We start from the raw sequence: 25,748 nt of genomic DNA on the forward strand, positions 1-25,748 counted from the left end.
TCTCCCCACCCCCACCCTCCTCTAGCTTATCTCTCCATGCTTCAGGCTCTCTGCCTTTATTCCTGATGAAGGGCTTTTGCCCGAAACGTCGATTTTGCTGCTCGTCGGATGCTGCCTGAATTGCTGTGCTTTTCCAGCACCACTCTAATCTTGACTCTAATCTCCAATAACTGCAGTACCCACTTCTGCCTCAGCCATGATTTTATTGAATGGCAGAGAAAGCCCAAGAGGCTGAGTGGCCTACTCCTGGTTTGTATGAACCTTGGCTGATGTTTACAAGAGGGGAAAGTGAGGACTGCAGATGCTGGAGATCAGAGCCGAAAATGTGTTGCTGGAAAAGTGCAGCAGGTCGGGCAGCATCCAAGGAAGGAGGGCTTCCTGAAGAAGGGCTCATGCGCGAAACGTCGATTTTCCTGTTCCTTGGATGCTGCCTGACCTGCTGCGCATTTCCAGCAACACATTTTCAGCTCTGATGTTTACAAGAGCCGACCTTCAGTCTTGCTAAAATCCACCTTACCCAGAATGATCGGGTGCCATTCAATGTGGCTTATCCTCTTCCCTTGGCTCTTTTGAAGGTCTGTGAAAGACTGGTACTCCTTTAGATGGCAATCTGCTTTCCCTCCAAATGTACTATCTTCATCCGAAAGTCCTCTCCAGTCATCGTAAAAGACATCCATGATCTCATTTTGTTGTAGGGCTGACTCAAACCTGGAATGCAAGTGTAACTTTGCAAAGACTGCATCAGTTCCTGAGCTATATACCTCAGGCAAGTTAAATGGGGCTTGGAAAGACTATAGCACAGGTTGATTAGACCTTATTGTTGATTATTCACCTTACAGAGGTTCACTAAATCAAGAGGAGCATTGATAAGGTGGAGGACAAGGGTCTTTACCCTACAGTGGGGGAGTCCAAAACTGGGGGATATATTTTTAGGGTGAGAGGAGAAAGACTTAAAAAGGATATGAGGGGCAACTTTTTTACATAGAGTGGTTCATATATGGATAACTACATGAAAGGTTTGGAGACATATGGGCCAAACGCAGGCAGGTGGGGCTAGTTTCGTTTTGGAACATGGTCAGCATGGACTGGTTGGACCGAAGGGTCTGATTCTGTGCTGTATGTCTCCATAGCTCTAGCATGCTATCAGGGATAACATGGCTTTAAGTCAGGCCATATAGGCCATATAGACATGGCTCGTATTCCCTTGGAGAGATATAGAAGATCAAGGAGGTATCCAATAGAGGGGATATGAGGAAAGATACTTTCACCCAGAGGGTGATGGGGAATCTGGAGCTCACTGCGTGTAAGGGTGGGAGAACCTCATCACATTGAAGTAGTGTGTGCATGTACAAAATATTCCAGGAAATGGGCCAAGTGCTGGAAAGTGGAATTAGAATAGTTTGATGGTTGTTTTTGACTCAATGGCCGAAGGGCATTTTTCCGTGGTGCAGATCTCTAAGACTCCAAGGAGTGAACCAATTGAGTGTTGACAATGACAAAAGAATTTTCAAATCATCAAGGGGAACAGTTTGGGTAGACTGCGGGAAATATTTTCTGATTGTGGCAGGGGATAGGGATCGGGAGTTCCTGGAATTTGTGGAGTTGACTAGAATAAGAGTGAGTTCTTCATTTGTAACTTCTTCACACAATGAGCAGCAGAATGCTGGATAGTCTCTGTTAAAAACATCACTGAAGCAGTTACCAATTTTAAAACTAAGTGCGATAGCTTTTTGTCTGACAAAGATATTGAGAGACACCTGGTAAAGTGGGAGCTTGGATTTTGGTTGCAGACCATCCATGATACTGTTGAATAGCAGGACATTACTGAGGGACGTAAAGGCCTTCTCCTATTCTGATGACCCTGTGTCTATCTGGTGGAGCAGAGTATGTTGTTAATGTAAAGGTATGAAAAGGCCAGACTAGCAAAAAAAACAATTGGCCCCTGCCCCACACAGTCACTTTGCAATTTAACAAAGCAGTTTCTAAATCTCCCTCCTGTCTGCCAGGGAGATGTCAAATACATTGAAAATAATCGAGGCCAGTTTAACTCAAATAGGAATTCTTGTAAATTCCTCTCCAAGCAGTCTTTACTTTGACCTGTTCTGCCTATTAATCAGAATCACCGCCTACAGAACCCACAATCTATTATTTGGAGATAAATCTTACTCTCTGCACTTTAGCCTTTCCTTTCACCTCTCTTCCCTCACCTCTCTCCTCCAATACACTTACCTTCGGAGGAGGTCTGCAGCCATTAGATGCTCTCGCTAAAATAAAAATAAAAGAACTGCTGATGCTGGAGATCTGAAACAAAAACAGAAACTGCTGGAGGAACTCAGCAGGTCTGGGCAGCATTTGTGGGGAGAAAGCAGAGTCAACATTTTGAGTCTTTTCATCAGACCTTTCATCATCTCAGTTCTGAAGAAGAGTCACTCGACCCAAAACATTAACTCCACTTTCTCTGTGATTTTTGAGAAGATTTGTAGCTCAGGTTGAGGTTCAGGTTGTAAGTTTGCTCGTTGAGCTGGCAGGTTTGTTCTCAGCTGTTTCATCACCATGCTCGGTAACATCATCAGTGAGCCTCCGACAGAGCGCTGGTATTCTGTCTCACTTGCTAGTTATGTGTCTTGGTCTGTTTTGGTGGGTGATATCACTTCTGGTTGTGTTTCGGAGAGGTTGGTAAATTGGGGTCCAATTCAATGTGTTTGTCATTGGAGTTCCAGTTTGAATGCCAGGCCTCTAGGAATTCCCGTGTGTGTCTTTGTTTAGCTTGTCCCAGAATGGATTTATTGTTCCAGTTGAACTGGTGCCCCTCTTTGTCTACATGTAAGGATACTTGTGATAGTTGGTCATGTCTTTTCGTGGCTGATTCTGTTCCTGTATCGTGGTGGGTAGTTTCCTGCCCAGGTGTCTGATGTAATGTTTATTGCAGTCCTTGCAGGGTATTTTAGTAAATGATGTTTGTTCTGCTGGTTGTTGGTAAGGGGTCATTGGATTCAGTAGCAGCTGTTTCAGCTTAGTGGAAGGTTTGTGGGTTACCATGATGCCTAGGGGCCAGAGTAGTCTGGATGGATAGCACCCACCACAACAGACCAAGGCACATAAGTAGGAAGTGGGACAGAACGCCAGCGTTTCACCAGAGGCTCATTGATGATGCTACCTAGCATGGTGTTGAAACTTTTGAGAACAAACCTACAAGCTCAGTAAGCAAACTTACAACCTGATCCACTTTCTCTCCACAAATGCTGCCAGACCTGCTGAGTTTCTCCAGCAATTTCTGCTTTTGTTTCCAATCTCCAGCATCCATAGTTCTTTGTTTTCTATTATTGAAGACATTGGCTCTGCTCTTCCCAATAATTAGACAGAGGAATTTACTGCCAGCTTAATACTGGATGTTGGATAAACAATCAACAGTTTAGAGACAGTGAGGGCATGCATATTAGACACTTTGATGTTGACCTGAGTATCATCAGTTCATACGCCCAATTGATGTGTTTTTAAACATTGTCAGCAAGGGGCCAGCACAGCAATAAGAAATAGGAGAAGCCGATGGGAATGCAAGACCAATTTATTTAATCTCAGTCATGAACCCTTCAAATTAGACTTCATTGTCTATTCTTACTCTTACATTGTTTCCAAGGCCAGTATCTAATGTATGTTATAAATGTGCATTCTCAACCTCGGAGAATAAGTTTCTGGAATAAGTATTAAATTTCCAGGGAAGCAGAAGCCTGGGATAAACATCTTTAGGGAATTTTGCATACTCTCCATTTACTATAGACATTCATTTAAAAAAAATCATTTGTGGGACATGTGCATCACAGACTGGGCAAGTATTTATTGCCCGTTCCTAGTTGCCCCTTGAGAAGGTGGGGGTGAACTGCCTTCTTGAACCGCTGCAGTCCATTTGCTGTGGGTTGACCCACAATGCCCTTAGGGAGGAAATGATGTTGGAATGGGGTGGCCAAGGTCAGAAATCATATGACACCAGGTTATAGTCCAACGGGTTTATTTGATATCACAAGCTATCGGAGTATTGTCCCTTTGTCAGGTGATGGGGCAATGCTCCGAAAGCTTGTGATTTCAAACAAACCTGTTGAACTATAACCTGGTGCCATCTGACTTCTGACATTAAGGAGGGAATTTCAGGACTTTGACCTGGCAACAGTGAAGGAATAGTCATATATTTCCAGAACAAGATGGTGAGTGGCTCAGAGAGGAATTTGCGGGGGTTGGTTTTCCCAAGTATCTGCTGCCCTTGTCCTTCTCGATAGAAGTGGTCGTGGATTGACTACAAGTGATTATTTCATTAATATTCCATGAAGGACACTCCTTCTCAAACTTTCCACTCACCTGAGGTATGGTGACCCTCAGGTTAACCCACCTCCAGTAGTCTCTCTCTCTCTCTCTCTCTCTCTCTCTGTGTCTCTCTAATAAGATCAGCCCCATGATCTGGTAAGACTATGGCGACCTTACCTGAACGTTTATGTTTGTAACGTGTGTGGCCATGAAGTTAGGTTGGTCATGTGCTTTAAGTCTGGTAACATATCCAATCGGATTTGGCAATTCAATATACAACTGTACCTCAAAGCGACCGAGTTGATAAACATGGTAAGAGCTTCAGATTTTAACATTTCATCTTTTTCCTCTTGTGTGAACTCACTGGGTGTATACTGGGTGCAAGCGTTTTGAGGATAGGTCCTGAAACAGCAACAGTTAAAACACAGTGTAAACAAGATAGAACTCCAAGCAGGATGGTTTGTTGAATTTTAAGTGTTTTTAGAATGAGATGGTGTAGAATGTGGCCATTTTAAAGTCGACCTCATAAGTTTGGCCCTAACTATTTATTCACCCTATGATTATAATACTAAAGTATGATATGAGAAAGCCACCCTGGTCAGATTACTTCTTGCTGTATATTGTGAAAAATCATTCTTTGTCATGAAAATTGCCCAGCTTATTTCAGGTTACTGTGAAAGGGTAAGAAGTCTCACCATTTTAACAGGTAAAGCTAGCTGTTTCAAGCTGAAACTGTGCAGTAGCTGCACGAGAGGTGCTCACCACTAACAGAATGCTGCCATTAAACCAAAAAGACATTCTGCCTGTCGGATGAATGGGTATGTGGTATGTGAATTTTAGTGTCAGTCTGGTGTCAGGTATGTAGGCTGTATGTCCCAAAGACTGGTCGATCATATCAAACGGTGATAAATTTAAGACAGTTATCAGAGGCAGGTTCTTTACTCAGAGAGTGGTAAGGGCGTGGAATGCCCTGCCTGCCAATGTAGTTAACTCAGCCACATTATAGGTCATTGAAACATAGGCATATAGATGATGATGGGATAGTGTAGGGAAATGGGCTTAGATTAGTTCACAGGTCAGCGCAACATCGAGAGCCAAAGGGCCTGTTCTGCGCTCTATTGTTCTTTGTTCTATGTTCTATAACAGAGCTGTTCATGAAAAGCAAGACTAAACCCAGCCAACCTGTATTTATAAAACTCAGCACAGTGTCCAACATTAGTTGTGATTCTGCAATTGGACAACACTTGCTGGGTAATCCTGAGTGTGTGAAGAATAAGGCTGATGACAAATTATGATTGTTGGTTGGAGTCGTTGGGTGGCACACTTACTAGTACTGGAAACTATATAATATTAATACACAGGGCCCAATTCCTTGATTTGATTTGGTTTATTATTGTCACATGTACCGAAGTACAATGAAAAGTTTTGTTCAGCGTGCAGTATGTGTAGATCATACCATACCAGAGCAAGGTCAACATTAAGTTTAAAATTTGAGAGGTCCTTGCAGACAGAAAGAACATGTGCTCACACCTGCACTCAGTTGAACTCAACAAAATAGATGCCAGCCATTCGCTGGTTCATTTCTCAGGGTGACCCACACAATTACAGTCACCGTGCTTGATTTAAAATTTAAACAATGCCTGGCAGTTAACTGTCAATCAGCACTAATAGGGCATTTTTCATGGCAACATCTCTGTCGTCATTGTAATGAGGTCAGCCAGGTGGACCTCACAGAATACAAGTTCCCTGATTGGGGCTGTTAACCTAGTCCAATCAGGGAGACTTGGCTGACAGATATGAACAGGAGCAGATCACACAGCACTGCCCTTTGATGTGAAGGGCAGTGCTTGTCACTGGCCACCCGGGTGTTTTCCTATCTTCCTGGTGGTGGAAATTGAATAAAGATTGGTGCACTTTGTGTCTTTCACTGTGTCTCACACCTGCACACACACACCATGGGTGCTGGGGATAAAATAAGCACTACCGCACTTAGGCGGTAGTGTGGGGTTAAAAGAAAAAAAAAAAAAAAGAAAAAAAAATAAATAAATAAATAAACAGAAGGTTCTTCCTGGTGGTGGAAATTGAATAAAGATTGGTGCACTTTGTGTCTTTCACTGTGTCTCACACTTGCACACACACACCATGAGTGCTGGGGATAAAATAAGCACTACCGCACTTAGGTGATAGTGTGGGGGTTAAAAGAAAAAAAAAAGAAAAAAGAAAAAAAAAGGAAAAAAAAAAAAAATGAACAGGAGCAGATCACACAGCACTGCCCTTTGATGTGAAGGGCAGTGCTTGTCACTGGCCACCCGGGTGTTTTCCTATCTTCCTGGTGGTGGAAATTGAATAAAGATTGGTGCACTTTGTGTCTTTCACTGTGTCTCACCCCTGCACACACACACCATGGGTGCTGGGGATAAAATAAGCACTACCGCATTTAGGTGGTAGTGTGGGGATTAAATAAGAACGAAAAAAATAAATAAATAAATAAACAGGAGTATTGGCTTGCTAAAAAAAAAAGGAAAAAAATTAAACCCCCTAGATGCCTGCCCCTCTTCCGCGGTTATGTTAGAAGAAAAAAAGAAAAAGAAAAAAAAAAAAAATGAACAGGAGCAGATCACACAGCACTGCCCTTTGATGTGAAGGGCAGTGCTTGTCACTGGCCACCCGGGTGTTTTCCTATCTTCCTGGTGGTGGAAATTGAATAAAGATTCGTGCACTTTGTGTCTTTCACTGTGTCTCACACCTGCAAAAAAAAAAAGAAAAAAGAGAGAAAAAAAAAAAGAACAGGAGCAGATCACACAGCACTGCCCTTTGATGTGAAGGGCAGTGTTTGTCACTGGCCACCCGGGTGTTTTCCTATCTTCCTGGTGGTGGAAATTGAATAAAGATTCGTGCACTTTGTGTCTTTCACTGTGTCTCACACCTGCACACACACACCATGGGTGCTGGGGGAAAAAAAATAAGCACTACCGCACTTAGGTGGTAGTGTGGGGGTTAAAAAAGAAATAAAAAGAAAAAAAAAGAGAAAAAAAAGAAGATAAAAAAAATTAACAAAAAAAATAAAATAAACAGGAGCAGATCACACAGCACTGCCCTTTAATGTGAAGGGCAGTGTTTGTCACTGGCCACCCGGGTGTTTTCCTATCTTCCTGGTGGTGGAAATTGAATAAAGATTCGTGCACTTTGTGTCTTTCACTGTGTCTCCCACCTGCACACACACACCATGGGTGCTGGGGGTAAAATAAGCACTACCGCACTTAGGTGGTAGTGTGGGGGTTAAATTTAAAAAAAAAGAAAAAAAAAGAAAAAAATAAAAAAAAATAAACAGGAGCAGATCACACAGCACTGCCCTTTGATGTGAAGGGCAGTGTTTGTCACTGGCCACTCAGGTGTTTGCCTATTGTGAGTATATGTGCAAGGACTCTCCTTGAAGGGGACTATCCCTGGACTAGCTGCCCTACAGAGAGAGGAAGGAAGAAAGAAGAAGGAGAAGAAGAAGAGACCAGTACTCCCACTGCTGGTCTCTGGGACCCCGCCCAGACAAGAAAAAAAAATAAACAGGAGCATCCAACATCCTGACACCCTGAGAGAACTGGATCAGTGTCAAGGACCTTCCATGTGAATAAAGGGCAACTTAGTGATGGGAGACTAGATCTCTGTAGAGTTATTTAAATCTCTACCAATCAGAGCTCACTAACCAATTAATCAGCATTCTCCTCCCATGCAGTATAAATGTTGGCTCTCCCCTTGATGTGATATTCTTGCAAATTGTCCAGATGAGTGCAAGTCAAAAAGTTATAACAAAATATATCTTGTGTTAGCAATACTTGAGGCGATGTGTAGCACTGTGTCTATCTATTTGAAAGGGTTGTCCAGTTACCGTCCCTCTGCCATGCTGTTCTCACAATCCTGAAAATGTTCCCTTTCTAAACTTTTCTTAAATTTCCTTTTTAAAGCTATCATTGAATATGCTTCAATCTAACACTGTTTCATGCAGCATATTCCAGATCACACGTCACTACGTAAACAACAATTCGCATGTCTCCTTCCCCCCCAGTTCCTCTACCAATGACCTTAGAAACTGTTTCTCTTCATTCACTGCTTCCAAACCTCTTCTGATTTGGATTAAATAGTGATTCTCCTTAAATCTCCCTTGACATTTTCTAACCAAAACATCTCTCTCCTTCCAGTCACTCCATATTGTTTGAAGTGTTTCCCAGAAACACATTTTCCTCTCCGCCGTCTCTAACATCTCCTATCTGCTTCCATTGCCCGGTGTGTTCCAAAGTGTAAGAATTCATTAAATTCTCCTCATCTCACTCTCTGCTTTTTGAGCCAACTGCCTTTAATCTCTGGGATTTTAGTTTATTTATTCCATGATAAACCAGCAATAATTGCCCATCCCAACTGTCCTCGTTCTCTCTCTGTCTGCGTGGGTTTTCCCCAGGTGCTCCTGTTTCCTCCCACAATCCAAAGATGTGAGGGTAAGGTAGATTGGCTGTGCTAAATTTACCCAAAGTGACCAGGCGTGCATAGGTGAGGTAGATTAGCCATGGGAAATGCAGAGTTACAGGGATATAGGGGTGGGTCTGGGCGGGATGGTCTTCAGAGAATCAATGTGGATTTGATGGGCCGAATGGCCTGCTTCCACACAGTCGGGATTCCATCACTATGAATCAGCTTCTTAACAGTTTTCTAGACCATTTTGAGTTTACAACAAGCAAGATAATCACAAAGTGGTTAAGAATTGACCACACCAAGATAAACATATTGTGGATCTGGAGTCACGTAGCATTCCACAGCCATGTTAAAGGGATTAAAGAACCAGATGGGTTTTTACAATAATCCAGTTGCCACATGCTCAACAGATACTGGCATTTCTTTCATTCCAAATGTATTTAATTAGCAGAATTGCCCAGCTGCTGAGACAAGCATTTGAACTCTCTGCCTGTGGATTATTATTTCAGATTTCTAGTCCACGAACATTACAACAGTGCTACCATAAAGAATGTTGCCTGTCATGGTGTCATCAAGGTCAGCAGCACAGAGAAAGGCCCTTCAGCCCATCAAGCGTGTGCCAGTCATAAACAAGCACCTACTCTCTTCTGGGCCATCGTCTGTCACTGAAGCTCATGTGAGTAGGAAGTGCAAGTAAACGGTTTGCACTAGCTAACTCCATTCCAACTTCATGTCATTGATTGGTTAATTCTGGTTAGAAGCTCACTGGTTAGTCAGGGTAGTTAACTCACCATTCCGTTTGTGTGCTGTTCTCCTGGAGAATACAGACAGCCTGTATCCCGATATCCCTCTCCAGCTTCTTAATGCTGAAATTCTTGTCCTGGTAGGATGTGCACTCCACATAGCTATCCTTTATTTCAGCATCATTCCGATCACTAAAAGACACAGGAGCCCCAAATTCTCTGCGGACACGTGAAATCATAATTTTTACCTGCAGTGAAGAGAATAGTGATTATAAACATCTGGGAGAAAGTGAACACTGCAGATACTGGAGCTCAGAGTCGAAGAGTGTGGGGTGTTGGAAAAGCACAGCCGGTCAGGCAGCATCTGAAGAGCAGAAGAATTGATGTTTCAGGCAAAAACACTTCATCAGGATGAAGAGCTTATGCTCAAAACGTTGACTCTCCTGCTCCTCAGATGCTGCCTGACTGGCTGTGCTTTTCCAGCACCACTCCCTTCAACTCGATTATAAACATGTGCTACATCATTTTCTATCTGACAAGGAGTAGATCTAATATTAAAGAAGTCAGAAGGTTATTTTTATATTCATTCCAGGGACAAGAGCATCACATCCCTAATTGTAACCGAATCCCTTAGTTTGGAAGCAAACCACTCAGCCCATTGAGTCTGCACCGACTCCCTGAAAGGCATTTCACCCAGACCCAGCTCCCCTATCTGCATGTTCCCGTGTCCAATTCACCGAGCCTGCATTCCACGGGCAATTTAGCATGGCCAAATCACCTAACCTGCACATCTTTGGATTGTGAGCACTCGGAGGAAACCCACACAGACACGGGGAGAATGTGCAAACTCCACACAGACAGTCACCCGAGGCTGGGGGAATCAAACCTGGGTCCCTGACACTATGAGGCAGTAATGCTAACCACTGTGGCATCCATCATTGAAAAGGTGGTGATGAGCTGCTTTCCTGAATGAATACAGTCTTAAGGCTGAGATGGATAGATTCTTGATCGGTCGGGGAAATAAGGATTATGAGATAAAGGCAGGAAAGTGGATGTGAGAAACATTGGATCAACCATGATCCTATTGAATAGCTGAGTAGGCTTGATGGAGTTTCTTATGGTCTTATAGTCCATGTAGGAATAGAGTTCCAACTCCAATGTCACTAACATCGATGGTGACTTTAAAAGGTTTTGAAAAGTTTGGTCTAGCTTGAACTGGTTTGGTGGTTAATATGGCTTTCAAATGGCTGAATTCCTCCTGGCATTGTTCTGTCCACTGAAACTTTGTATTCTTCTTCAGCAAATTGGTTAATGGTGTCACTGCTGAAGTTTGGAACAAACTTCCGATAGAATCTGCTGAGTCCTAAGAATTGACGCACATCTTTCTGAGGTTGGTCATGGATATTCCTCAATGGCCTTTGTCTTTGTATCCCGCAGGGTCAACTTTCCATGACCGATGTTATGTCCCAAGAACGTCACCTCTGCTTTCACGAATTCCGTTTTATTTAAGTGTATCCCCTGTTTTGCTTCTCGAAGTCATTCAAAGAGCCCTGCCAACTGTACCATGTGATCTTTCCAGGACTTACTAAAGATCACGACATCGTCCAAATAGACAGCACAGTTTGTAAACCCAGCCACAACTCTGTTCATGAGTCTTTGGAATGTTGGGGGGTGCATTCTTCACTCCAAAGGCATCACTTTAAACTGATATAGCCCATTTGGGGTTACAAATGCAGAACTTACTTTCACCGTCTCTGATAAAGGTACCTGCCAGTAACCAAGCATTAAGTGCAACTTGGTGATGTAATTGGCTTGTCCGACTTTCTCAATACAGTCCTCCAATCTCGGAATTGGATATGAGTCCAATTTTGTAACAATGTTGAGCTTCCAATAATCCATGCAGAAACATTGAGTCCTGTTCGGTTTGAGAACTAAGACGATCAGCGAACTCCACTCGCTCTGACTTGGATCGATGGTGTCCTCATCAAGCATGGCCTCCACCTCCATCTGGACCTGTCTGGCTTTGAAAGGATTGAGCCGAGAGGGGTGTTGTTGTATCAGAGCAGTATTCCCTATGTCTACTTCGCATTCGTCCTTCCCATCTGATTCTTACATATGTCCTTATTCTGCATTAACAAATCTTTCAACTGCATTCTATGCTCCTGAGACAGATACCTTACTAACCTATCCCATTCCTCAAGGGCTTCTTCATTTTTTAGTCTATTTTGAGGCACATCAAAATCCGTATCATCTGGATTTGATTCCTCACTCTGCGGGGCAGTAACTAACACCTGTCTCTCCAGTTCTTTCTCTCTAGTATAATACGGTTTCAACATGTTCACATAACATACACGATACCTTTTTTTCTATCTGGCATCTTTACTAGATAGTTCACCTGACTCAACGTTTTCTCAGTTTGATAGGGACTATTAAACCTGGCTTTGAAGGGATCTCCTATCACTGGTAACAGTACTAACACGTCATCCCCTTGGGAAAACGCCCAAGTCTCAGAGCTTTTATCTGCCACCTGCTTTAATCTACATTGTGCCCTCTTTAGATGTTGTTTAGCTAACTCACCTATTCGATTTAATCGCTCCCTCATCTCCGATACATAAACTAAGTGTGAAATCTCTGACTTTGGTCCCGTCAGTTTTTCTTTAATTAATTTCAAAGCGCCTCTCACTTGATGATCGAATATTAACTCAAAGGGAGTGAACTGAGTAGATTCATTTGGGGCATCTCTAATGGCAAACAATACGAATGGGATATGTATATCCCAATCATTCGGGTAATCCTGACAGTATGCTCCCAAAATGGTCTTCAAGGTCTGATGCCCCCTTTCTAAATCTCACTAGGATTCAGGATGATACATACTGGATTTAAAGTGCTGTATACCTAAGCTATCCATAACCTCCTTGAACAGCCTAGCAGTAAAACGTGACCCTTGGTCCGACTGAATCTCTCTGGGTAGCCCATACCATGTGAAGAAAGCTACTAACTCCTCTACTACCCTTTTTGCCTTGATGCTCAGTAATAGAGTTGCCTCCGGAAATCTGGAAGACACCTCTATTATGGTTAACAAGTGCTGGCTCCCACTTTTAGTTCACGGGAGGGGACCCACATGAAAGGTTATAACCCACATGAAAGGTTCTTCAAATGTGGGAATTGGCAACAAAGGGGCTGGTTTTATTCCCGCCTGTGGCTTACCTACCATTTGGCATGTATGACACGTACGGCAAAAGTTAACCACATCGTTGTGCATTCCAGGCCAATAAAAATGTTTTCGTAACTTAGCCTGAGTCTCTCCTACCCCTAGGTGACCTCCTACAAGTAGTTCATGTGCTACCCGTAACACTTCCTGTCTGTATGCGACTGGCAACACAATCTGGTGCACTACGGCCCATGTCTCCTCTGCACTAACCTGCCGTGGTCTCCATTTCCACCTTAGGATTCTATCTTTCAGATAATAAGCCTCCAGAATATTCTCTGCCTCCATTTTAGAGTATGCATCCATATATATATATATCTTTTAGCCTTTCGGGACTGAACACTTCCTTCTGACCCTCTGCCTGTTCAGGTTTTTCCTGCACCATTACATCAAACAGGGTGTCCGCTAACTGAGCCTCAACTCCTTCATCTTTCTCTTTATCTTTCGCGTCGTGCTGTGACTTATGATAGTGCGATCAGGTTACCATGCAGTATCCAGGGAAGATGCCAGGATATTTCTGTTTTACCTCCTCAGTTTCTTGGTCTTCCTTGGGCTTCTCCACAACAAGGGGTGTCACTCTGACTTTGGATCCTGCCAAATCATTCCCCAAAACAAACTGAATCCCTGGAACTGACACTCTGTCAATCACTCCCACTATAACTTTCCCAGTCTTGAGTTGGCACAACAACTTGATCTTACATAGAGGAACGCTAAATTTCTGTCCATCTATCCCACAAATTACCACACTCTTGGGTAACAGATGAGAAAGAGTGCATATTCGCTCATCTCTTAATATCAGTGACTGGTTAGATCCCGTATCTCTCAAAATTATAACTTCTTGTCTTTATCCCCCTGTTCTGTCCGAGTAAATTTTACCCACAGAGGTGAATTCTTTGTAGAGATCAGGTACTAACTCCATACCCGGCCCCGGCCTAGGCTGGGCACTCTCCTGCAGCTCCTCAGCTCTTCTTGGGGTCTCCTTTACTACCTTCACTAAGGCCACTGGCTTAGCTTCTTTTACCACATCTTTTCCCACAGTGCCTTTTTCTTTAACAACCAGCACTGTATCTTTACGTGTCCCACTTTACCTCAGTGTAAACACCTGAGGCCTTTCACCTCCTGTCCACCCTCTTGGGCTTCCTTTTTATCCTGTGGTAAATTCTTACCAATGTTCTCTACTCTTGGTTTCGTAGTGTAGGATCTCCCCTTCTCCCAACTTTTATCCCTCACAGGACGAAATTCTGGCTGGAGACTTGTCTTATGCGCCAACATGTACTCATCTGCTAATTCTGCCGCCCTTCTCACTTCCTGAACTTTCTGTTCCTCCACGTGAATTCTTACCATCTCTGGAAGTGAGTTTTTAAACTCTTTCAGCAGAATAATCTCTCATAGAGCCTCATAGGTCCTATCTATTTTCAAAGCATGCACCCATTGATCAAAATGACTATGTTTAATTCTTTCAAACTCAACGTAAGTCTGACCTGGTTCCTTCTTTTCTGAACTGCTGTCTATATGCTTCTGGTACCAATTGATAAGCACTTAAAATAGCCTGTTTAGCCTCTTCATAATCTCTTCACCCCTCATCTGACAGTATAGCAAATACCTCACTAGCTCTTCCTACCAGTTTAGTCTGAACTAGCATTATCCATAAATTCTTGGATCATTCCATTTGCCTAGCCAATTTTTCAAATTAAATAAAGAAACCTTCAACATCTTTCTCATCAAAATGTGGCAGCATTTTGACATATTTATACATATCACTACCTTTTCTTTTAATCTCCATCCTGTTAACTTGACTTTGCTGACTAAGTCGCAACTTCTCAAGTTCCAAAGTCTTTCTCTTTCTTTCTCCCTTTCTTCTCTCTCTGTCTTTGCTCAGCCAAGAACCTTCTCTCTTTCTCTTTCTCTCTCCCTCTCCCTTTGTTTATCTTTTAACTCCATTTTCCTCAATTGTAATTTATGTTTTTCTACCTCTACTGCACTTACCTGTTTCTTGCATACACCCAAGTGTTTGAGTAATTCCCTGACAATTTCAGCTTTACTTTTGTCCTTGGTTAAACCCAAATCTAATTTTTTTGTTAATTCTAAAAGTATGGCCCTTTTCTTTTCTTCTAAACTTTCTTGGCAAACTTGAGAATCATCTTCAAATCCCAGAGCCTCTTAGCAATTTTAAGAGCCACTTCCCTCACTTTTAAATTAATTAACCACAAGTCACCGAAATTAAACAAATTGACTCACCAATGCAAGGTTCGTGAAGGTTTGCCTCACCAATGTTTTATTTAAAGATCTTGGACACTAACCTGCAAGTGTTTAAATCTGCTGGGATTTTTTGTACCCCTAAATCTATTCAAATCTGTCTAAACCAGTTCAAATCATGGGCCCGAGCCCCCAAACTGTTACAACACGGGGTAAATTCTCCCGCTTAATTTAAAATCAGCAACACAAAAAAGATTTATCGCATACAGTAATCTGTAAAAATCCAAGTGGCCAAGAACTATTTAAAGTAAAAATGAACAACTTTATTTCTTAAAGTATAACAAAGAATAAATAACTAACAACTATTTACAATTCATTTCTCTAACCTATCTTTACCTTCCGTTCTATAATAATAGTCCGATAAAATTCCCAATTAGGATTTACAGAAAAATTCAAATTTTAAAACCAGCCAGCGGTCAAATCTTCTCTTTATCTTTGTCGGTAGATTTTCTCCCTAGGTCGGTGTTGAGGTTTTCCTCTGTGCAAACTCCTTCTCTAGACAATTACTTCTCAGAGAGTTCTGACTAGCCATCTACATCTGTTGGTCTGGTGGCAGTTCTCCTCCCAAATGTTCAACTTTCCCTGGTCTTATACCCCAAAGCATCAGATTATGTCATTGGCTTTTAAGATTGTTAATATACTCAATCCAAACTTGATTGGAATTTGGTATTTTTCGGAGTATGATTTAAACTGGCCAAGTTCGAATCTGTTTTGTCGTTTCCAGGCAACCAGCTGCCCCAGTAGCTGGAGCACATGTTACCTTGCGTCTTATTGAGAACACTTGGTGACTTGGTGCTGTCACTGCTAGCTTTTACTCTCTTAAAGGTACAGTACACCCACACCTTCATAACAACTGGCACAGAGAAAAAGAGCCCAGAACTTCCTGCCCAGTAGACTCATAGCCCCAGCAGCAGGGTTACAGGTAAACGCCACAGCACTGGTATGCACAAGATTTGGAAATATATTGCCATTCCTTCAGGGTTGCTGGGTGAAATCCTGAAATTCCCTCCCTAAGGGTTTTGTTGCTCTACCTGCAGCATATGGTCTGCAGTGGTTCAAGAGGTAGCTCACCCCCCCCCCCCCCCTTCTCAAGGGGCAATACCTACAATACCCACATCCCATGAATAAATAAAAAGAGAAATGGGTAGAAGCCATGTGTTGCCAGGTGCTGTTGATGGAGCATTGTTGTGTTGCTGCTGCACACCTTGGAGGTGGGACATATTGTTGTCAATATTTCAGTAGTGCTGGGAGGGAATAAGGTGCTGTCTGGGGTGTGGACAATATGGCTGTTTTATTCAGCGTGGTGTCAAACATCTCTATTCTTTAGAGCTGCACTTATCCAAGCAAAGGTCTTGAAGATGATGACCAGGCTTTGTAGAATCAGGAGGTGAGTTACTCGCTGCAAAGTGCCCAGTCTCTGACCTGCTCTTGTAGCCACAGTATTTATAAGGGTGGTCCAGATATATATTTGTTGATGGTAACCTGAAGATGCTGACATTGAGGGATTCAGTGATGATGATGTTGCAAGTGTCAAGGAGAGATATTTATAGAATCAGGTGACATGGTGACCCAGTGGTTAGCACAGCTGGCTCATAGCACCAGGGACCCAAGTTTGATTCCAGCTTTGGGTGACTCTCTGTGTGGAGTTTGCATGTTCTTCCCGTGTCGGCATGGGTTTCCTCCGGGTGCTCCAGTTTCCTCCCAGAATCCAAAGATGTGCAGGTTAGGTGGGTTGGCTGTGGGAAATGTGGGGATATGGTAGAGGGGGGGAGGGGGGGGGGTGGTTTGGGTGGAATGCTATTTGGAGGGTCAATGTGGACCCGATGGGCCAAATGGCCTGTTTCCACACTGTAGGGATGCTATGCAGTGTGGAAAGAGGCCATCAAGTCTGCACTGATCCTCTGAAAAGCATCCCACCCAAACCTAGCCTCCCACTCCCAACCCTAGCCTCAAAACCCTGCATTTATCATGGCTAATCCACGCAGCCTACACATCCTTGGACACTATGGCCAATCCACCGAAACTGCACATCTTTGCTCTGTGGGAGGAAACCAGGGAAACCAGAGCACCCAGAGGAAACCCTAGCAGACACCCAGAGAACATGCAAACTTCACACAGCCAATTGTCTGAGAGTGGAACATGGGTCCCTGGTGCTGTGAGGCAGCAGTGCTAACCACCGAGCCACCATGCCTCACACTAGATTCTTTCTTGTTGGAGATGGTAATTAACTGGTTTTGTGTGGCACAAGTGTTTTATCCCTTATCAGTCCATGCCTATACATTGTCCAGATCTTCCATCACATGGACATGGACTGCTTATGGCTTGATACCTTGCTATGTGTTTGTGTTGAAGATAGACTGATTGATGAGAAGGTGTTGACAAAAACTTCCTTCAAGCTTAGAATAACACTATTTATTATACATTAAGACTAAAGCGTACTCTTGAGTGTAGAATAATCTTGTGTCGTTTAATATGCTGTCATGTGATGAAACCCAAGGTAATCTGTTCTGACTCTGCCCATGCTGTGCTATTTATGCTCAGGGATGTAGAGTTGTGTGTGACATCATCACAAGTTTGCTCCAGGGTCTTAAAATACTTACACAACACAATCTGCAACCAATCCCACTTCTGACCTCTTGATGGAGGGTTGGGTCTAGGACACTAAGTTGAGGAAATCTTGCAGGAATACCCCAGGAGTGAGAGATTTTTCCTCCAAAAACAACAATCATCTTCCTTTAATCTTGGTATTACTCTAACCAGGGACCCTTACCCCACCATGATTCCAAGTGATTTCACTCCTTGAAGCCACACCCAATCACTTTGACCTTTACCCATGTTTGGAGCAGGGCTATGATTGAATGTAGAGTCAAGTTAGGCTGATGGTAATTGGTGATACTAGATTCGGAACGATTTTGATGGAAGGTGTCATCAACAGAGCTATCTAGCAGCACCTTCTCAGCAATAACCTGCTCACTGATATCAATAAATGCTGCCCCACACAGCAGTGCAAACTCTAATGGCTGAATAACACAGAATTTTGTGGTTTGGATGTACTGGGCATCATTGCATGTTTTCAGGTAGATGTCTGTGCTGCAGTTGTACTGGAACAGCTTGGTTATGGGCAGGGACATTTTTTCATTTACTTGTGGGACTTGGGCATTGCTGGCAGAACAGCTTTATTGCTCGTCTCTATTTGCCCTTGCGAAGGTGGTGGTGAGCTTCCTCCTTGAACTGCTGCAGTTCACATGCTGTGAGCAGATCAACAATACCCTCAGGGAGGGAATTCCGCCTTTCTCTAACTTTGTTAACCTGTCCAGCCAACTGAAACTTCTTTTCACAGACCTCCTTCTTCCCAAAATCCCCTTTCTGATATGAGTCTCTATATCTTTGACATTCCTGATGAAGGGCTTATGCCCAAAACGTTGACTCTCCTGCTCCTTGGATACTGCCAGACCTGCTATGCTTTTCCGGCGCCACAAGTTTTGACTCGATATCTTTGCACCTCGTTAAAACTGTAATGTTTGACTTGTACTGTTTCTCTTCATTCTTCCCATCAAAGTGTGTCACTCACACATCTTGTGTTAAACACCCATCTGTTTCGAGTCTGCTCACCCCAGTTAAGATGCCCAATAAAAGAAAGATATATTTAACCTTAGTTGGTGATTCTTCAACCTTTTCTTGCTCAATTTCAACACCACTGCCCAAATCAATCCAGGCTTTAAACTGCAACTCTTTGATAAATAGTTCCTCTTCCTCTTCCTCTTCCTTTGGCTTTATCTCCATTTTTTGTTCTAATGACTGCAAGGAAGAAAAAGTAATTTTAAAAAAATAGGCGATTTCAGTGACCTTTTCATAACCTTTCATCTTTTAGGAGACCACCGCAAGGGAGTTAAGCAACAGCAGCAGACATGACAAAACCCCAGGATTACTGGGAAGTCCGGAACTTTCTCTCACAAGAGCTTGCTGAGGATAGATGGTCAAAGTTAAAATGACAAAACTGAGACATGGGTATTCAAATGAAGAGAAAGCAACGCCAGAATATTAAAACAGGCCTCGGAGAAATAGAATTAGAAACGATGATACAAATTTGTGATCAAATAAGACCATAAAACATAGAAGAAGTAGGCTTTTCAGGCCACCGTATCTGCTCCGCTGTTCCACAAGATCATAGTTTCCGTTTTTTCATACGTAAATCGCAGAACTTTTTAAAAGTTACATTCTCAAGTGAACTTTAACGATTGGTGTCATATCGGCCCAGATAATGCATTTAAGGATTGAGCTGCCCTGGGTGAGACTGTCTGTGGCACAATGGTCAGACTGATTCTAATCTAAAAAATGGATTTACAGAATCTTACATGGATTCATGCACTTGAGAATGTAACTTTTAAATGTTCTGCGATTTGCATATGAAAGAACTGAAACCAACATAGTCATTCTAAAAGATGAGAGACTTAACAAACAATCCAGGTCTTTTTCAATATATAATTTCAGTTACATCACACTGTAACTTTTGCTATGAGTTCTGGGTCTTATAATCTTATTCTCCACAACCACCTGATGAAGGGGCAGCGCTCCGAAAGCTAGTGTTTCCAAATAAACCTGATGGACTATAACGTGGTATTGCGTGATTTTTAACTTTGTACACCCCAATCCAACACTGGCACCTCCAAACCATGACCGCAAGATCATGGCTGATAGAGTCATTGCGATGTACAGCATGGAAACAGACCCTTAAGTCTGGTTCGTCCATGCCAACAAGATATCCTAAATTAATCTCGGCCCATTTGCCAGCACTTGACCCATATCCCTCTGAACTCTTCCTATTCAAATATCCATCCAGATACTGTTAAAACATTGTAATTGTACCAGTTTCTACCACTTCATCTGGCAGCTCACTCCATACATGCACCACCCTCTGGGTGAATAATATGCTCCTTGCATTCCTTTTAAATCTTGCCTCTCTAACCTTGAACCTATGTCCTCTAGTTTTGGACTCCCCCACCCTGGGGAAAAAAAAACCTTAATTATTCACACTATCCATTGTCCCTCATGATTTTATAAATCTCTATAAAGTCACCCCTCAGCCTTCAACACTCCCGCCTAGCCTTTTAAGTTTAATGTCCGATAATCCTCAACTCCACTTTCCCACCTTTTCCCCATAACTCTCAATTCCCTTCCTGGTTAAAAATATCTCTCTCAGCATTGAATATACTGAATGACCTAGCCTTGACAGCTCTCTGCTGTAAAAGATTCCACACATTTACTCCCCTCTGAGAGAAGAAATTCAACCTCACCCTGTCTTAATTGTGTGTGCCCTGAGTCTAGTTCTGATGCCCTCTGATCCAAGACTCTCTCACCGGGGGAAACGATCTTCTGGGAGGGTTTAAACTAGTTTGGCCGGGGGATGGGAACCAGAGCTACACATCTGAGAGGGGGGTAGTTATAGATAGGGCAGCAACAGGATGTAGTGAATCTATCAGGGAAGTCTTTTATGGCATGAAACAAAGGGATCGGTTGAAGTGCGTCTGCTTTAACACAAGGAGTGTCAGAAATAAAAGTGATGAACTTAGAGCATGGATCAATAAATGGGGCTATGATATTGTGGCCATAACGGAGACATGGGTTTCACAGAGGCAGGAATGGTTGCTAAATGTTCCAGGGTTTAGAATGTTTAAAAAGAACGGGGTGGGGGGGGGGGGGGGGGGGGGAGGTGTAGCATTGCTAATCAGAGAGTGTGTCACAGCTGCAGATATGAAGGTTGTCGAGGAAGGTTTGACTACCGAATCAGTATGGGTGGACGTTAGGAACAGCAAGGGAACAGCCACCTCACTGGGGGTTTTCTACAGACCTCCCAATGGCAGTAGGGAGATTGAAGAACTCATAGGCCGGCAAATTTTGGAAAAATGCAGATTTCCCATTATCAACTGGAACCTCCTCAGTGCAGATGGTTTGGATGGAGCCGTTTTTGTCAGGTTTGTTCAGGAGGGTTTCCTTACTCAGTATTACAGGCCAATGAGGGGAGAGGCCATTTTGCATTTGGTGCTTGGCAATGAGCCAGGACAGGTGTCAGATCTCACAATGGGAGAACACTTTGATGACAGTGACCATATCTGCTTCACATTTACCATAGCCATGGAGAGGGGAAGGAGCAGTTACCATGGGAAGATATTTAATTGGGACAAAGAAAATTATGACGCTATCAGACAGGAGTTGGGAAGTACAGATTGGGAGCAATTGTTCCACATAAAGGGCACAACAGACATGTGGAGACTATTTAAGGAGCAGTTGTGAGTGATGTAAAGATTTGTTCCTCTGAGACAGGTAAGAAGGGGTAAGAATAAGGAGCCTTGGATGACGAGAACAGAGGAGCTTCGTGTCAAAAGGAAGGTGGAGGAAGCAAGGATCTAGCAGAGCTTTAGAGGATTACAGGCTTGCTAGAAAGGAGCTCAGAAATGGACTGAGGAAAGCCAGAAGGGGGCATGAAAAAGGCTTGGCAAGACAGATTAGGGAGAAACCAAAGGCATTTTACTCATACATGAGGCATAAGAGAATGATCAGAGAGAAGGTAGGGCCGGTCAGGGATAGCGGAGGGAACTTGTCCGTGGAGTCTGAGCAGATACGGGAAGCCCTAAATGAGTTTCTTGCTTTGGTTTTCACTGAGGAAAGGGACTTTGTTGTGAATGAGAACTTTGAGGAGCTGGGATACAGGCTTGACCAGATCAAGATTGATGAAGTTGATATGCTAGAAATTTTGGCAAATATTAAGATTGATAAGGCCCCAGGGCCAGACCAGATTTATCCCAGGCTGCTCTGAGAAGGGAAAAGGAAGTTGTTAAGCCAGTGGCGAACATATTTGTTTCCTCATTCTCCATGGAAGTTGTACCGGAGGATTGGAGGGAGGTGAATGTTGTTCCTCTTTTCAAGAAGGGTAATAAGGAATTCCTGGCAATTACAGACCAGTCAGTCTTACGTCTGTGGTCAGCAAAGTTTTGGAAAGAATTCTAAGGGATAGGATTTATGAATATTTGGAAAAGTATAGCATGATTAAAGGCAGTCAGCATGGCTTTGTGAGGGGCAGGCTATGCTTCACAAATCTTATTGAGTTCTTTGAGGAGGTGATGAGACAGGCTGATGAAGATCAGGCAGTAGATGTGGTGTATATGGACTTCAGCAAGGCATTTGATAAGGTTCCCCATGGTAAGCTCATTCATAAAGTCAGGAGGTATGGGATACAGGGAGATTTGGCTGTTTGGATTCAGAATTGGTTGGCTGACAGAAGGCAGAGAGTGGTTGTAGATGGAAAGTATTCTACCTGGAGGTCAGTGATGAGTGCGATCCTGCAGGGCTATATTCTTGGGCCTCTGCTCTTAATAAATGACTTGGATGAGGAGGTTGAGGGTTGGGTTAGTAAATTTGCAGATGACACTGAGGTTGGAGGTGTCGTTGATAGTATCGAGGACTGCAGTGCGACATCGACAGGATGCAGAGCTGGGCTGAGAAATAGCAGATGGTTCAACCTGGATAAATGCGAAGTGATGCACTTTGGAAGGTCAAACGTGAGTGCTGAATATAGGATTAAAGACAGGATTCTTGGCAGTGTGGAGGAACAGAGGAATCTTGGTGTTCAAGTGCATAGATTCCCTCAAAGTTGCCACTCTAGTAGATAGGGTTGTTCAGAAAGCATATGGTGGTTTGGCTTTCATTAACAGGGGGATCAAATTTAAGAGCCGCGAGGTTTTGCTGCAGCTCTACAAAATCCTAGTGAGACCACACTTGGAATATTGTGTCCAGTTCTGGTGGCCCTATTATAGGAAAGATACAGAGGCTTTGGAGAGGGTACAAAGAAGGTTTACCAGGATGCTGCCTGGACTGGAGGGCCCTTCTTATGAAGAAAGGTTGAATAAGCTCGAACTTTTCTCTCTGGAGAGAAGGAGGAAGAGAGGTGACCTGATCGAGGTGTACAAGGCAATGAGAGGCATGGATATGGATAGAGTGGATAGCCAGAGACTTTTCCCCAGGACAGGATTGACTGCCATGAGGGGTCACAGTTGTAAAGTGTTAGGAGGAAGGTATAGAGGAGATGTCAGAAGTAGGTTCTTTATGCAGAGAGTTGTGAATGCATGGACTGCGTTGCCAGTGGTGGTGGTGGAAGCAGAGTCATTTAAGCAGCTGTTGGACATGCACATGGACAGCAGTGAATCGAGGGGTGCATAGGTTAGGTCATTTTATTTTAGACTAGGAATAATCCTCCGCACAACTTCGTGGTCCGAAGGTCCTGTTCTGTGCTGTACTTTTCTATCTCTATATGTCTATGCATCACCCCGTCAAGTCCCCTCAGAATTTTGTTTGTTTTAATACGATCAGCTTTCATTTATCTCTCAAAGGGCTATGGATCTATGAAGTTCACTACCTCAGAGGGTGACGGATGCTGGGACATTGAGTAAATTTGAGGAAATATGTTTTTAATTAGTAATGGGTTGAAGGGTTACGGAGAGTGAGAGAAAGTGAGGAATGCTGGAGATCAGGGTCAAAGAGTGTGGTGCTGGAAAAGCACAGCAGGTCAGGCAGCATCCGAGGAGTAGGAAAGTCGATGTTTCAGGCATTAGCCCTTCATCAGGAATGTATGGGGTATAATGGAACTGAGAGATAAATAGAGGTGTTGCGGTGGGGCTCGGGGCAAGGTAGCTGGGAAAGCGACAAGTAGATGATAGGTCGGAGGGGAGGGTAGAGCGGATAGGTGGGAAGGATGATGGACAGGGTGCGACAGTTCAAGAGGGCGGTGCCGAGTTGGAGGGTTGGATCTGGAATGAGGTGCGGAGAGGGGAGATGAGGAAACTGGTGAAGTTGACGATGATGCCATGTGGTTGGAGGGTCCCAAGGCAGAAGATGAGGCATTCTTCCTCCAGACATCAGGTGGCTTGGATTTGGCGGTGGAGGAGGCCCAAGACTTGCATGTCCCTGGTGGAGTGGGAGGAGGAGTTGAAGTGTTCAGCCACAGGGCGTTGGGGTTGTTGGGCTTGTGTGTCCCAGAGATGTTCCCTGAAACATTCTGCAAGTTTGCGTCCTGTGTCCCCAATGTAGAGGAGACCACTTCGGGAGCAATGGACACAGTAGATTTGTTGCTTGGATGTGCAGGAAAATCTCTGCTGGATTTGGAAGGATGCTTTGGGGTCTTGGATGGAGTTGTAGGGGGAGGTGTGGGTGCAGGTTTTACACCACTTGCAGTGGCAGGGGAAGGTGCCAGGGAATGGGCAGGAAAGTGGAGTTGAGGCTGACATGAGATCAGGCACGATGGTATTAAATGGCAGAGCAAACTTGAGGGGCTGAATGGCCTCTTCCTGTTCCTAGGTTTTATGTTTTTATGTTTTAATTATTACAGGTGCAAAAGATCAATCTCTCCTCATTAGATAGTGTCTACATACCTGGGATCAATGAGTGAACCTTCTCTGGACTGCCTCCAATGTCAGTACATCTTTCCTTAGATGCGGGACCAAAAGTGTTCACAGTATTCCAGCTGTGGTCTGATTAGTACCTTGTGCAGTTTGAGTAAAAAGCCCCACGGTCCTACAGTCCATTCTCTTTGAAATAAAGGCCAACAGTCCCATTTGCCTTCCCCATTATTCACGGAATGTGGATGCTAGTTTATATATTAACGGATACATTCCAAAGTCTTGAGACATTCACTTACTCATCACTACTTCATTAATACTTTTAAAAACCTTGAATCAATGGGATGCAATCATTTTAGAACTATCAGTGCAATGAGTTAGCTCATTAATTTGTTCTTGGAAATCATACTAAAGGGATGTAAGCAGGTATTTAGAATCCCTACGGTGCAGATAGCAGCCCAACTGCCCATCAAATCTTCACCAACCCTCCAAAGAGCACTCCAACCAAACCAACACCACCACCTGACATTTTAATGACGAATCCATCCCCCTGAATACTATGGGCAATTTAGCCTGGCCAATCCACTCTAATCTGCACATCTTTGGACTGTGGGAGGAAACCGGAGCACCTGGAGAAAACCCACGCAGACACGGGGAGAATGTGCAAACTCCACACAGACAGTCACCCAAGGGTGGAATCAAACCTGGGACCCTGGTGCTGTGAGGCAGCAGTGCTAACCACTGAGCCACCGTACTGCCCATGTGAGGCAGATATATGTGAAACACACAGTCTGAATTTACACCTAGAACAGGAACAAGCCAAGGAATATTTAACCGAAGAACAATCTTGAATAAAATTCAATTTAAATGGGGAGAGATTGCAGAACTCTGTAGAGCAGAGGGATGTGGAAGCCCTGATCAATGAATCACAAAGGTATTGTATAGGGAGAGCAAATGATTAGAAGGTTTAATATTATCTCATTTACTGCAAAGAAAATGAAATAAAGGAGTAAGGAAGAGTTAGTACAGAGCCTGAATGCCAGACAGGATCACAGATATTTTACAGTGGGGATGGAGACCATCATGTCTGCACTGGCTGTTCAGCTAAATATCATTCCCAAATGTTAATCTTCCATTTCTCCCCCTCCCCGAATCCTTGCACATTATTTCTATTCAAACAATTGTCCAACTACATCTGGAGAGTTATAGACAGTTTTGTATGTTTGTGTGTTTCACAATCCCTCAAGCCCACCTCCCCTTCCCCACCCAACCCCACCCCAACTCACCCCACCCCTCCACACCCCCCCCCCCCCCCTCCCCACCCCACCTCTGGATATTGAATACATCGAAAAACTCTATTTTTTTTTTCAACCCAAAAGAATTTGCTGTGGGTCA

General features: G+C 43.5%; 1 protein-coding gene across 1 annotated transcript in view; it reads right to left on the reverse strand.

Moving 5' to 3' along the window:
* dnai3 (dynein axonemal intermediate chain 3) overlaps nucleotides 1-25,748 on the reverse strand; it is a 120,355-nt gene that overhangs the window by 81,193 nt on the left and 13,414 nt on the right. Inside the window, exons 5-8 of the mRNA XM_043700114.1 lie at nucleotides 18,616-18,762; nucleotides 9,549-9,748; nucleotides 4,582-4,698; nucleotides 518-708 (exon numbers count right to left, since the gene is read on the reverse strand). Coding sequence (XP_043556049.1) covers nucleotides 518-708; nucleotides 4,582-4,698; nucleotides 9,549-9,748; nucleotides 18,616-18,762 — 655 coding nt within the window. The remainder of the gene's footprint in view (nucleotides 1-517; nucleotides 709-4,581; nucleotides 4,699-9,548; nucleotides 9,749-18,615; nucleotides 18,763-25,748) is intronic.

Source organism: Chiloscyllium plagiosum, chromosome 11 (assembly GCF_004010195.1).
Source record: "Chiloscyllium plagiosum isolate BGI_BamShark_2017 chromosome 11, ASM401019v2, whole genome shotgun sequence".
Classification (NCBI taxonomy): Eukaryota; Metazoa; Chordata; class Chondrichthyes; order Orectolobiformes; family Hemiscylliidae; genus Chiloscyllium; species Chiloscyllium plagiosum.